The 13,081-nt window shown below is 44.9% G+C and overlaps 1 protein-coding gene across 4 annotated transcripts in view; it reads left to right on the top strand.

The window, feature by feature from the left end:
* Positions 1-13,081, top strand: part of ulk4 (unc-51 like kinase 4) — a 390,892-nt gene that overhangs the window by 219,674 nt on the left and 158,137 nt on the right. The window contains exon 31 of one of the 4 annotated variants that reach the window (XM_080201898.1): positions 11,186-11,290. The exons of the other annotated variants lie outside the window; for them this stretch is intronic. Within the exon in view, the coding sequence (XP_080058024.1) occupies positions 11,186-11,204 (19 nt within the window). The 3' untranslated portion in view covers positions 11,205-11,290. Of the gene's footprint in view, positions 1-11,185; positions 11,291-13,081 lie in introns of those variants that run through there. 4 annotated transcript variants of the gene reach the window in all.

Raw genomic sequence — 13,081 nt, 5'->3', positions numbered from 1 at the left:
TACTGTCTTTTTTGAGCGGGAAGAGTCTCTCCACCTCTATCCTATCCATCCCATTCATCATCTTATACGTCTCAATGAGATCTCCCCTCATTCTTCTAAACTCCAACGAGTACAAGCCTAGTTTATTCAGCCTCTCCTCATAGCTCAACCCCCTCAACTCCGGTATCAGCCTAGTAAACCTCCTCTGCACTCCCTCCAAGGCCAAAATATCTTTGCGCAGGTGTGGCGCCCAAAACTGCGCACAGTACTCCAGCTGCGGCCTCACCAGTGCCCTATACAGCTGCAGCAAGACCTCCGTACTTTTATATTCAATCCCCCTCGCTATGAAGGCCAGCATCCCATTCGCCTTCCTGACCACCTGCTGCACCTGCAAGCTGGGTTTTTGCGACTCATGCACAAGGACCCCGAGGTCCCTCTGCACCGTCGCCTGCTGCAGTTTTTCGCCACGTAAGTAATAGTCCTTCCTACCAAAGTGGACCACCTCACACTTGCCAACATTAAATTCCATTTGCCATTTCCTGGCCCATTCGCCCAGCCTATCTAGATCCTTCTGCAGACTCTCCACACCCTCCGCACAATTTGCCGTTCCCCCAATCTTGGTGTCATCAGCAAATTTCGACACCCTACACTCGGTTCCCTCCTCCAGATCATCTATATAAATGGTAAAAAGCTGAGGCCCCAGCACCGACCCCTGGGGCACTCCACTAGTCACCATCCGCCAATCCGAATAGCACCCATTGACCCCCACTCTCTGCCTCCTATTTGACAACCAATCCTCTATCCACGCTAACACCCTACCCCCAACTCCATGTCCCTCGACCTTCTGCAATAACCTCTTGTGAGGTACTTTGTCAAACGCCTTCTGAAAATCCAGAAAGACCACATCCACCGGCTCTCCTCTATCCACCGCCCTAGACACATCCTCATAGAACTCCACGTGACAGCAAGGTTATTCAAGGTGTTGAAACATAAAAGCGACATCAGATGGTGGGAGATGGATTAGTGCTGTTGGTAATGCCAAGTGGAAAAGAGTTATTGTTGGGCGACAGTATAGCTAACTCATAGCTAAATCATAATTTCAATTCTGGAGACTGTGAACAGGGTTTGTTGGCACTGGGAAGTGTAATTACTGAAGGGAATGGCCACAATTTTTTGAAAAGTTGATAGAGGCTGTCGACAAATCAGAAACCAGAAGATAACGCAGTCCAAGTTTCAAACGGGAAAGGAGAGGGGGCGACCTCCTTTAGGGGGCCCATATTTTATCTGAAGGCCCTCACAAACGCTTAACCCCCATCTTATCAAAAGCTACCCTCCATGTTAAGTCTTTTCGGGGGCTATGATATTTGTTCTGTGCCATTGGTGGAATATTCCTGCCAATGGCAGCTTATCATAAAGAATGTGAACATTACACAACTTTGCTGTTATCTCATGAATGGTTCTTTCTGTGAAATGTGAGCAGTTCCTTTGGACATAAGTAAGATGCAAAATGCAATAGATTTAGTCAATTTTGACACAATTCCAGGCTGATCTATGAATTCAGGGCAAGGGAAAATAGATGCAAAATGGAAAGAAGATTTGATGCCAAGAATCATGATAAGCACTTAGAGGCCAAGTCTCTGGAATCAAGCAAGAGACATTACTTGATTTGATAGGATATTGATTAGAATGAGGAGTTAGATAGAATGGCCTCCCAAATCAGTGTTTTGTTACAAGTCTTGTAACAAGTGCAGTAGAAATGGGCTGAAATACTCAGAGGTCAAAGACCTTGTTTCAAAGGCTATACTTTTGGAGCCTCTAGAGCAATATAAAACAGTCTTTGGAGAAAGCAAACTGAAGCTGCTTTGTCTGGCATCCAAATTAACAGGGGCATCAGATAAATTATTTTAGTGTGGAAAATTATAATAGGTCTTCTGTAAGAACAAATGAAACTAATTGAATAATGAGTAGACAGTGTGGAGCCAGTACTGCTCTGTTTCTACCTCTGTGTTACTTCAGTTCACAATAAGAAAATAATGGGTGATGTCACTTGTTATTAAAAGGAACATGGGCTATTCAAAAGATCACGCAGTGTAACAACAAATGTTACTAAAGACAGACACTTTTTTTTAAAACCATGGGATGTGTGTGTTGTTGGCTAGGTTTATCGCCTACCTGTAATTATCTTTGAGCTGGCTTCTTAAACCACACAGCACATGTGCAGATATATCCATCCTGGCTGTTAGGGAGAGAGTGCCAGGAACTTGACCCAGCGACAGTGAAGGAACTGTTTTATAGTTCCAGGTCAGGTTGGTGAGTGGCTTGGATGGTGTCAGGTTTCTTGAGTGTTGTTGAGCTGCACTCGTTCCAGACAAATGGAGAGTATTCCATCACACTCCTGGCTTGTTCCCCATAGATGGTGGACCGGCTTTGAGGAGTCAGGAGGTGAGTTACTTGCCACAAGATTCCTAGCTTCTGACCTGCTCTTGTAGCCACGGTATTCATATGCCCATACCAGATCAGTTTCTGATCAATGGTAACTCCCAGGACATTGATAGTGGGAGTTTAGTGAAAATAATACTATTGGATGTCATGGAGTGATGGGTAGATTTACTTCTGTTGGTGATGGTCATTGCTGGGTGTTTGTGTGGCATGAATGTTATTTGCCACTTGTCAGTCCGAGCCTGGATATTGACCAGGTCTTCCTGCATTTGGACATGGACTGCTTCAGTATCTGCGAATGGTGCTGAACATTGTGCAATCATCCATGCACATCCCCACTTCTGATTTTATGATGAAAGGGAGATCATTGATGAAACAGCTGAAGATGGTTGGGGCTAGGACACTATCCTGAAGAACACCTGCAGTGATGTCTTGGTTCTGAAATCCAACGGCAACCATTTTCCTTTGTCCTAGGTATGACTCCAACCAACAGAGCTCCCCCCCCGCCCCGATTCCCATGGACTCCAGTTTTCCTAGAGCTCCTTGATGCCACACTCAGGCAAATGCTGCCTAGACGTCAAGGACAGTCACTCTCACTTCTCCTCTGGAGTTCAGCTGTTTTGTTCATGTTTAAATCAAGAATATAATGAGATCAGGAGCTAAGTGACCCCAGCAAAATCCAAACAAGTGTCAGTGAGCAGATTGTTGGAAAGCAAATGCCACTTGATATCACTGTTGACCCCTCCATCACTCTACTGATGAATGAGAGTTGCTTGTCCACTTTGGTAGCAATAATGGTAGGAAGGACTGTTACTTACATGGCGAAAAACTGCAGCATGCGACGGTGCAGAGGGACCTCGGGGTCCTTGTGCATGAGTTGCAAAAACCCAGCCTGCAGGTGGTCAGGAAGGCGAATGGGATGCTGGCCTTCATAGCGAGGGGGATTGAATATAAAAGTAGGGAGGTCTTGCTGCAGCTGTATAGGGCACTGGTGAGGCCGCAGCTGGACTACTGTGTGCAGTTTTGGTCGCCGCACTTACGCAAGGATATTTTGGCCTTGGAGGGAGTGCAGAGGAGGTTTACTAGGCTGATAGCGGAGTTGAGGGGGTTGAACTATGAGGAGAGGCTGAATAAACTAGGCTTGTACTCGTTAGAGTTTAGAAGAATGAGGGGAGATCTCATTGAGACGTATAAGATGATGAATGGGATGGATAGGATAGAGGTGGAGAGGCTCTTCCTGCTCAGAAAGGACAGTAGGACTAGGGGGCACAGCCTCAAGATAAAGGGGGAGCGGTTTAGAACGGAGTTGAGGAGGAACTTCTTCACTCAAAGGGTGGTGAATCTCTGGAATTCTCTGCCCGTTGAAGTGGTGGAGGCTGCCTCGCTAAATATATTTAAGACGCAGGTTGATAGGTTTTTGATAGGCAAGGGGATTAAGGGTTATGGGGAGAGGGTGGGAATGTGGAACTGAGACACGACAGATCAGCCATGATCTTATTGAATGGCGGGGCAGGCTCGAGGGGCTAGAAGGCCGACTCCTGCTCCTATTTCTTATGTTCTTATGTTCTTGACAATGTTTTGCCTTACTTTGATAGCATGATGATGATGATGAATAGGAAGTTAAGAACATGTAATTAATCATAGAGTCCCAAGCAAAGGCAGATTTAATTAATGATTGGGATTGATCCCATGGCTTGGTGGTAATAGTAAAATGGAAGGTGGGCTGGACCATGAGTTCACAGATTATGGTTGAGTACAATTATGTTGCCGCTGATAGCCCATGGTACTTAATAGTTGTCCAGTCTTGAGTTACTAGATTTGTTCAAAATCTCTGTCATTTAGCATTATGGTAGTGCTGCACAATATGATGGAGGATATCCTCAATATGAAGCAACAACTTTGGCTCCACTGTGTAGTGGTTACTCCTACCGAATCTGTCACGGGTAAATGCATCAGCGGCAGGCATGTTGATGAGAATGTGGTCAAGTAGGATTTTCTCTCTTGCAGGTTCCCTCATGACCTATTGCACACCTGGTCTAGCCTGTATGCCCTTTAGGACTCAGCCAATTGTAATGATATTACCGAGCCACTCTTGGTGATGGACATTGAAGTCCACCCGCCAGAGTACATTCTACACCCTTGTTGCTCACAGTGATCCTCCCAGTAGTGTTCAACGTGGAGGAATACTGATTTATCAGCTGAGAGAGGGCAGTATGCGGCAATCAGCAGGAGGTTTCCTTGCCCATGTATAACCTAATGCAATGAGACTTCAGGGTGTCCAGAGCCAATGTTGAGGACTCTCTAGGCAACTCCCTCCCAACTGTATATCATTGTGCCATCACCAGTGAGGACCCAGACACTACCATCACCATTCCTGGATATGTCCTGGGTCATCGGTGATGGCACAATGCTCCAGACACTACCATCACCATTCCTGGTTATGTCATGTATTGTCATGTATTGTCTGTAAGCTATGATTCTGTACATATGGCTACTTGGACTGTTGCTGTTCCCTCCTTGTAGCTCATTAGTGAACCAGATGGGCTTTTACGACCATTGATGATGGTTTTCTCATCATCTTTAGACTGTTAATTCCAGATTTTTATTAAATTCAAATTCCACCATTAACCATTAAGACCTGGGTTCCTAGGGCATTATTGGAGTCTCTGGATTACTAGTCCAATGATAATACTGCATGCCTCCACCTCCCCTATCCTCAAAGCTATCCCACTAATTCACTTATGACGTAGGAATAAAATAGGCTGTTTAGCAGCGAAGCTTAGTAGGGTAATTTTCACCAGTGATGTGACAGGACAGATCACAAATCTGTTGCAGAACTCCTCTTGAGTTTTATTGCTTTGTGACTTGAGAAGGCTTCAATGAAAGCATGTCATGAAACTTCTTGCATTAAGTACTACTTCGCAGCATCCTGTAGTGTTATTCCCCATGCATGATAAGGACGTACATGGTATGCTGTGGGCAAATGCCACGGCTGTTCTTGAAAATGATTGAATAATGGGAGCAAAAGTCTAAAAATCTGCAAATGGTCCGAAGTGCACGAAGCTTTTGCAGGTGGCCATGTGCAGAACAGTAAAATACCACTTGAAAAAGTGTTACCCAACTGAAGGAGGGAAATTTTCTGTCATAAACTTTGCAGTTTTGTCTGCATCTCCTGATTCCAGCAGCTGCTATGCGTTAATAAGGAGGAACTCACAGTGCAAATCCTTCTCCAAGGAGCTTCTATGTTACTGCCTCTAACTTTGAGTGTGATTAAGGCCAGTTCTGATTTAGTGAGCAGCAGACTCAACCAGAAAATTTGGGAGAAACATTTTAAAGGTGGAAAGTGGATGCAAGTAGATTCCACTGTAGTTCCTTGTTACAAATGTTTACAAATTATAAAATCCATCCCTTCATTCAAAATTTTTTAAGATGAAGATTGCTGGATTTTTGTGAGAGTATTAAGAGGTAGAAAGCAAACATCAATCAGCCAAGAGCAAATGATGGAACAGGCTCAAGGAATTGAACCGTCTAATCTGTCTTTCCTATGTTTCCCTGAGCCTGTGGACATTTAATGCTCCTAACTTCTATGTAGCATTCTTTATGAACGTATGTATCTGTATGGATCATTAGTTCCATTTAGCAGAGATGAGAATTTTTTTGTGATGATCTGGATTGCACTACCCTAAAGGTGTAGGGAGCAAATTCATTGATAACCTTCAAAAGTGAGTGACAAATGCTTGAAGATGGATTATTTAAAAGGCTCTGGAGAAAGAGTTAGAGAATGGGGCCCCCATCCCCACAACCTCATGCATTTACTCTAACTAGTACGCTAAGGGACAATTTAGCATGGTAATTCCAGCTAACCCACACATCTTCGGACTGTGGAAGGAAACCGGATTACCCAGAGGAAACCCACACAGACACAGGGAGAGTATGCAAACTCCACACAGACAGTGACCCCAAACCGGAGATCGAACCCAGATTCTGGCACTGTGGGGCAGCAGTGCTAACCACTGTGCCACCGTGCTGCCCCAATTTTCCCAGTTGATTGAACTTTGGATCTTTGCAATGGCTGTGCAATCCTTTCCAGACAAACACTCCTCTATGCACCAGGGGCACTGAGACTCCTATACTCACTAACCCCAGGCATTGTACTGATCTGAGACGATGCCACAGGAGGGTTCATGGGTCCAGCAGCACGGTGCTGTCCCTGAAGAGCAGTTCGGCATGGAGATGGAGGCAGGAACCAGTCTAGCCCGGCAGAGTGATGGAAAGCGCATCAGGAGCAATGTAACGCTATAGCAGAAAGCTGTTACACTCACCTTGAAGTTTCTGGTAAATTGTGGACTGCCTTGTGCACACCAAACATTAGAAATTGGGTTTGACACCAATATAAATGCCCGCTGGAGTGATGCAAGTTTGAAAGGCCCAATGGGATGCTGACGGACGGCTATTTTAATGAGCAATCATAAGAACATAAGAAATAGGAGCAGGAGTAGGCCATCTAGCCCTTCGAGCCTGCCCCGCCATTCAATAAGATCATGGCTGATCTGTCGTGGCTCAGTTCCACGTTCCCGCCCTCTCCCCATAACCCTTAATCCCCTCGCTTATCAAAAACCCATCAACGTGCGTCTTAAAAATATTTAGCGAGGCAGCCTCCACCACTTCAACGGGCAGGGAATTCCAGAGATTCACCACCCTTTAAGTGAAGAAGTTCCTCCTCAACTCCGTTCTAAACCGCCCCCCCTTTATCTTGAGGCTGTGCCCCCTAGTCCTACTGTCCTTTCTGAGCGGGAAGAGTCTCTCCACCTCTATCCTATCCATCCCATTCATCATCTTATACGTCTCAATGAGATCTCCCCTCATTCTTCTAAACTCTAATGAGTACAAGCCTAGTTTATTCAGCCTCTCCTCATAGCTCAACCCCCTCAACTCCGGCATCAGCCTAGTAAACCTCCTCTGCACTCCCTCCAAGGCCAAAATATCCTTGCGTAAGTGCGGCGACCAAAACTGCACACAGTACTCCAGCTGCGGCCTCACCAATGCCCTATACAGCTGCAGCAAGACCTCCGTACTTTTATATTCAATCCCCCTCGCTATGAAGGCCAGCATCCCATTAGCCTTCCTGACCACCTGCTGCACCTGCAGGCTGGGTTTTTGCAACTCATGCACAAGGACCCCGAGGTCCCTCTGCACCGTCGCCTGCTGCAGTTTTTCGCCACGTAAGTAATAGTCCTTCCTACCATTATTCCTACCAAAGTGGACCACCTCACACTTGCCAACATTAAATTCCATTTGCCAGTTCCTGGCCCATTCTCCCAGCCTATCTAGATCCTTCTGCAGACTCTCCACACCCTCCGCGCAATTTGCCGTTCCACCAATCTTGGTATCATCAGCAAATTTCGACACCATACACTCGGTTCCCTCCTCCAGATCATCTATATAAATGGTAAATAGCTGAGGCCCCAGCACCGACCCCTGGGGCACTCCACTAGTCACCAACCACCAATCCGAATAGCACCCATTAACCCCCACTGTCTGCCTCTTATTTGACAACCAATCCTCTATCCACGCTAACACCCTACCCCCAACTCCATGCCCCCTTACCTTCTGCAGTAACCTCTTGTGAGGTACCTTGTCAAACGCCTTCTGAAAATCAAGAAAGACCACATCCACCGGCTCTCCTGTATCCACCGCCCTAGATACATCCTCATAGAACTCCAATAAATTTGTCAGACACGACTTCTCCTTAACGAAACCATGCTGCGTCTGCTCTATCAAGCAATTCCCCTCAAGATGCCTCGCTATTTCCTCCTTGATGACGGATTCTAACAATCATGATGTATTTGCGCGATCTGCCACCAGGAAGGGCGACTCACCATTAACTGGTCATTAGGAGAATTGTAATGTGATTTTACACTGGTGAGTTTTTGATTTTTTGGCTCCCACTAGAGTCGCTGTGCCCGCCCACTACCAAACCTTCCATGCACAAGCTAATTGAGAGAATTATACCCATAATTTCTTGTTCTGAGTTCTCTGTATAACATATCATATCCCACCAAACAGTGGCCGCAGGCAAGGTTAGGGGAGGTGGAGTCTGCCTTTTGCTCAGTATCTCTTGGTGCCTAGATGTAGCAACACTGGCGAGTTTCAGCTCCCCGAACCTAGAATACCTGACACAAAAATGCCACCGCTACTAGCTTCCATAGGAGTTCACCTCTGTTGTCCTGACAGCAGTTTACGTCCACCCCATGTGGATGTGTAGACCGCACTGGGTGAAATATATACAACCACAAGTAGCCTTGAGATGAAACATCTCGAGGCCTTGTTCATTGTGGCCAGGGACTTCAATCAGGCCAAGCTCAAGTATGTCCTACCAAAATACCACCAACACGTCTCCTGTTCCACCAGAGGCCCAAACATTCCAGACCATTACTACATAACTATCAAGCATGCCTACCACTCTATCGCCTGCCCACACTTTCGCAAATCAGACCACAAAGCTATGTGCCTGCTCGTGGCTTGCAAGCAAAAATGAAAACAAGAGAAACCGTTAAAGAATGTCGTACAGTGTTGGTCTGAGGAATAGGAATATCTCCCGAAGGACTGCAGGTATGAGGCATTCAAATAGGATGACCCTGACCCATACAAGAAATCCAGATATGATCTACAGAGATCCATCATAGATGCCAAAAGATAGTACCGGACCAAGCTAGAGTCCTAGGCTAGCCACATGGACTCTCACTGACTATAGTAAGGTCTGCAAGACATAACAGGCTACAAGATGAAGGCATGTAGAATCACTGACACCAATGCACCCCTCCTTGATGAGCTCAATGCATTCTATGCCTGTTTTGAGCAAGAGGTCAGCGAGAGAACGCCCTCCACCCCATAGCTTTGGCCAAACCTGTATCCAAGGTCACCATCGCAGACATCAGAGCAGCCTTCTTGAAAGTCTACCCACGGAAAGCAGCTAGCCTAGATGGGATACCCAGACGAGCACTCGGATCCTGGGCAGACCAGCTGTCAGAGGTATTTGCAGACATTTTAACCTCTCTTTTCACCATTCTGAGGTCTGTATCTGCTTCAAGAAGATGACCATCATCCCGGTACCAAAAAAAATTCAGGTTGCATGCTTTAATGACTATCATCCCGGCCCTAACTCAATCCTGGAGCACCTACACAGCAATGTCATACTCCTACTTATTGACTACAGCTCAGCCTTCAACACCATTATTCCTACAAAGCTCATCTGCAAACTCAATGTCCTGGAGCTCGGCTCCTCCCCCTGCGACTGGAACCAAAACTTCCTAACCCACAGACCGCATTCAGTAAGGATAGACAACAACACCTTCTCCATGATCATCCTTAACGTCGGTGCCCCACAAGGCTTAACTCCCCTACTATACTCCGTATACACCCATGACTGTGTGGCCAAATTCCCCTCCAACTCGGATTTTCAAGTTTGCTGATGACATCATAGCAGTGGGTAAGATCTCAAACAATGATGAAACTGAGTACAGGAAAGAGATAGAGAATCTGATGAACTGGTGTGACGACAAAAACTCTCCCTCAATGTCAGCAAAACAAAGGAGATAGTTATCGACTTTAGGAAGAGTAGTGAAGGACATGTCCCTCTCTACATCAACAGAGACAAAGTGGAAATGGTTGAGAGCATCAGATTTCTAGGTGTTCAGATCACCAACAACTTGTCCTAGACCCTTCATGTCGATGCTATAGTTAAGAAAGCCACCAATGACTCTGCTTTCTCAGGAGGCTAAGGAAATTCGGCATGTCAGCTACGACTTTCTCCAGTTTTTACAGATGCACCATAGAAAGCATTCTTTCCAGTTGTATCACAGCTTGGTATGGCTTCTGCTCTGTTCGAGTCCACAAAAAAACTACAAAGGGTCGAGAATGGAGCCCAGTCCATCATGCAAAACAGCCTCCCATCCATTGACTCTGTCTATACTTCCATTGCCCGGGAAAAGCAGCCAGCATAATCAACGAGCCCACCTTCTCTCTTCCACCTTCCTCTGTCGGGAAAAAGATATTAAAGTCTGAGCTCTTGTACCAACCGACTCAAGTACAGCTCCTTCCCTGCTGCCATCAGACTTTTGAACGGATCTACTTCGCATTAAGTTGATCTTTCTCTACACCCTAACTATGACTGTTACACAACATTCTGCACTCTCTCATTTCCTTCTCTATGAATGGCACGCTTTGTCTGGAAAGCGGGCAAGAAACAATACTTTGCATTGTACACTAATACATGTGACTACAATAAATCAAATCAAAATTATTTTAAACACCTCAACTGGACGATCCTCACCTCCAAGGAATGTAGCTGAAATTTACTCGCATTCTCATCAGTTCCTTCCTTCCTTCTAGGAATCATCTGATGAGTCACTTTTTTCTTCCTCAGAAATGATATCCTCATAGATACTGTGGTAGATTTGCCTTAATTGATTTCAGCTCAAGGAGCTGAAGAGAAATCTCCCTTTATCCGTGGTGGGGGAAGGAAAAGCTAGCATTCGAACAATCCATTCGCCAATTCAATAACAGGCCTTTGGAGATTCAGCCCGTACATGTTAAGGTAAAGTTTGTCTGGTGTCTGAAATACTGTTTAAGTGTTGAATGTATGGAGGTCCACACACTGCCAAAAAGAAGCAAACAGTTTGTCTCTATTGTTAGGGAAATCTCCTGAACAACAACTTGTATGTATTTGGTGACTTTGAGGTAGGAAAATGTCTTTTGTGTTTTGCAGATGCGTAATCAGAAAATAAATGCATGACGATCAAAAGGAAGAAATATTAGAGGGGTGATCAAAAGCTGGGATAAGGAGGATCTGCATGGAGGTGCAGAGTCAGAGACAATTAGGAAGCAGAGTGTGGATCACATACAGCTGAAAGTACAACCCCCACCTTTGGGAGAAAAGGAAGAGGTGATACACAAGAAGCCAGAGTGTCAAGGGAACTGTAAATTCTGTCGTGGGAGTGTGTGGAATTTATTGGCCTGAAAGAGATTACAAATGTAAGGAGGAACAAGGCCATAAAGGGATTTAAACATGAGGATGAATTCTCAATTTTAGGAATTTGAGGACCAAGAGCTAGTATTAGTCAGCAAGGACATGTATGTACATCTAGAAATTGATCAGCAATGTACAGGCTCCTGATTAATTAATTTTCTTGATCTGTATTCTACTTACCACCTAAAACAGCCATTACCTCCATCACCGGCACAATGTGGCTGCCACATGTACAGTCTTTAAGATGTGCTGCAATAACTCACCCAGACCTCTTCAACAGTAACTCCCAAACCCTGGAGCTCTACAGCCTGGAAGGACAAAGCAGCAGGTACATGGAAACACCACTACCTGCATGTTCCCCTTCAAGTCAGCTACCATCCTGACTTAGAATTATATTGCCATTCCTTTATCATTGCTGGGTCACTGCCACAAGTTTGAGAATGATGTGGAGATGCAAGTTTGAGAAGCCAGTTCGGAATCATCATCTCATGGTCACTTAGAGATGGGCAATAAATACTGGAAATAAATCAGGGAATTTCATTCATGTATTGGTGAAGATTGTATTCACAGTAAAGAGATAGTCCTTCTTGAATAGCACTGATGGAAGATAATGGACAGATGCCCTGTTTAGCAGAAAAAGAAAGCTTATTGAATAGGACACCTTATTGGAACAAGAAAGAAGGGTGGAAGTGCGACCTTTATTGAGGCAAGAATGAGATAGAAAAGCATCTTGTTGAACAGGGAGATCTGGGAACAGTAACAGAGAAAAAGGTTCTACTGCAGAAGGCACTCTCTGACTCTTCTGGAAGTAAATGAGAAGTGAGCCTGTGTTCTAAAATATTGAATCCTGCAACTTAAGATGGGCAAGATCATGAAAGTATCCACTTTCACAGATAATTTTCCTGAGTGGGTAACTTTCAGTAAGATATTTTGAAAGGTTACTTGTAAAAATGCAATGAGAAAATATTTAGATTAGATGATGGGATCTTGCAATATTTATCTCTGAGCGAGACTTAAGCAGAGTAAAGCGCTCTGTCAGAGTTCCAGAGATTAAGTGGCTGAAAGAATCCTTTGAAGTCAAGTAGTGTCAGACAGCTTCACTCATCAGTAGCATAGCAGTAATTTTATGGAAAATTGGTAATCTGCCATCCAGTTGGATTGTCAGGTTAGACAATAAAGTAAATAGAACAGTCAGTCAATAATAACGATTACTCGAAAGAGATTTAATCACCAAAGTTCAATGGACCGGAGCTGTTTATTTAATTAGATGGCACAGAAGATTTACTTTTAATACCAAGAAATCTGATAGCACAGCAATTCTGTTTTATTAGAAATTCCTTGCTTGAAAGGAATAATTATTTGTTTATGTACTATGGCTTAGACAAAAGCAGATGGCATCTGGTACTATTGCAAGTTGCACTTGGGGGAAACCAGCCCTCTGAAGCATCTGTTAAAAGGAAGGTAATTAATTTACTTGAATGTGGAGGTGGGAGATGCAATGGTGCTCCTCCCTACCCCACATTTAAAAAAAACTTCCCTCTGACCACCTCTTCGCTCTCACAACCCATGATCCAGCATTGTCTTGCACAGTCAAACCCTCCTCCATTCAGGACCCACTTACCGAGGACCACTGCA

Source organism: Carcharhinus amblyrhynchos, chromosome 2 (assembly GCF_965287045.1).
Source record: "Carcharhinus amblyrhynchos chromosome 2, sCarAmb.v2.hapA, whole genome shotgun sequence".
Lineage (NCBI taxonomy): Eukaryota > Metazoa > Chordata > Chondrichthyes > Carcharhiniformes > Carcharhinidae > Carcharhinus > Carcharhinus amblyrhynchos.
The sequence above is the reverse complement of the archived record's forward strand: the minus strand, read 5'-3'. Positions and strand labels throughout refer to the sequence as shown.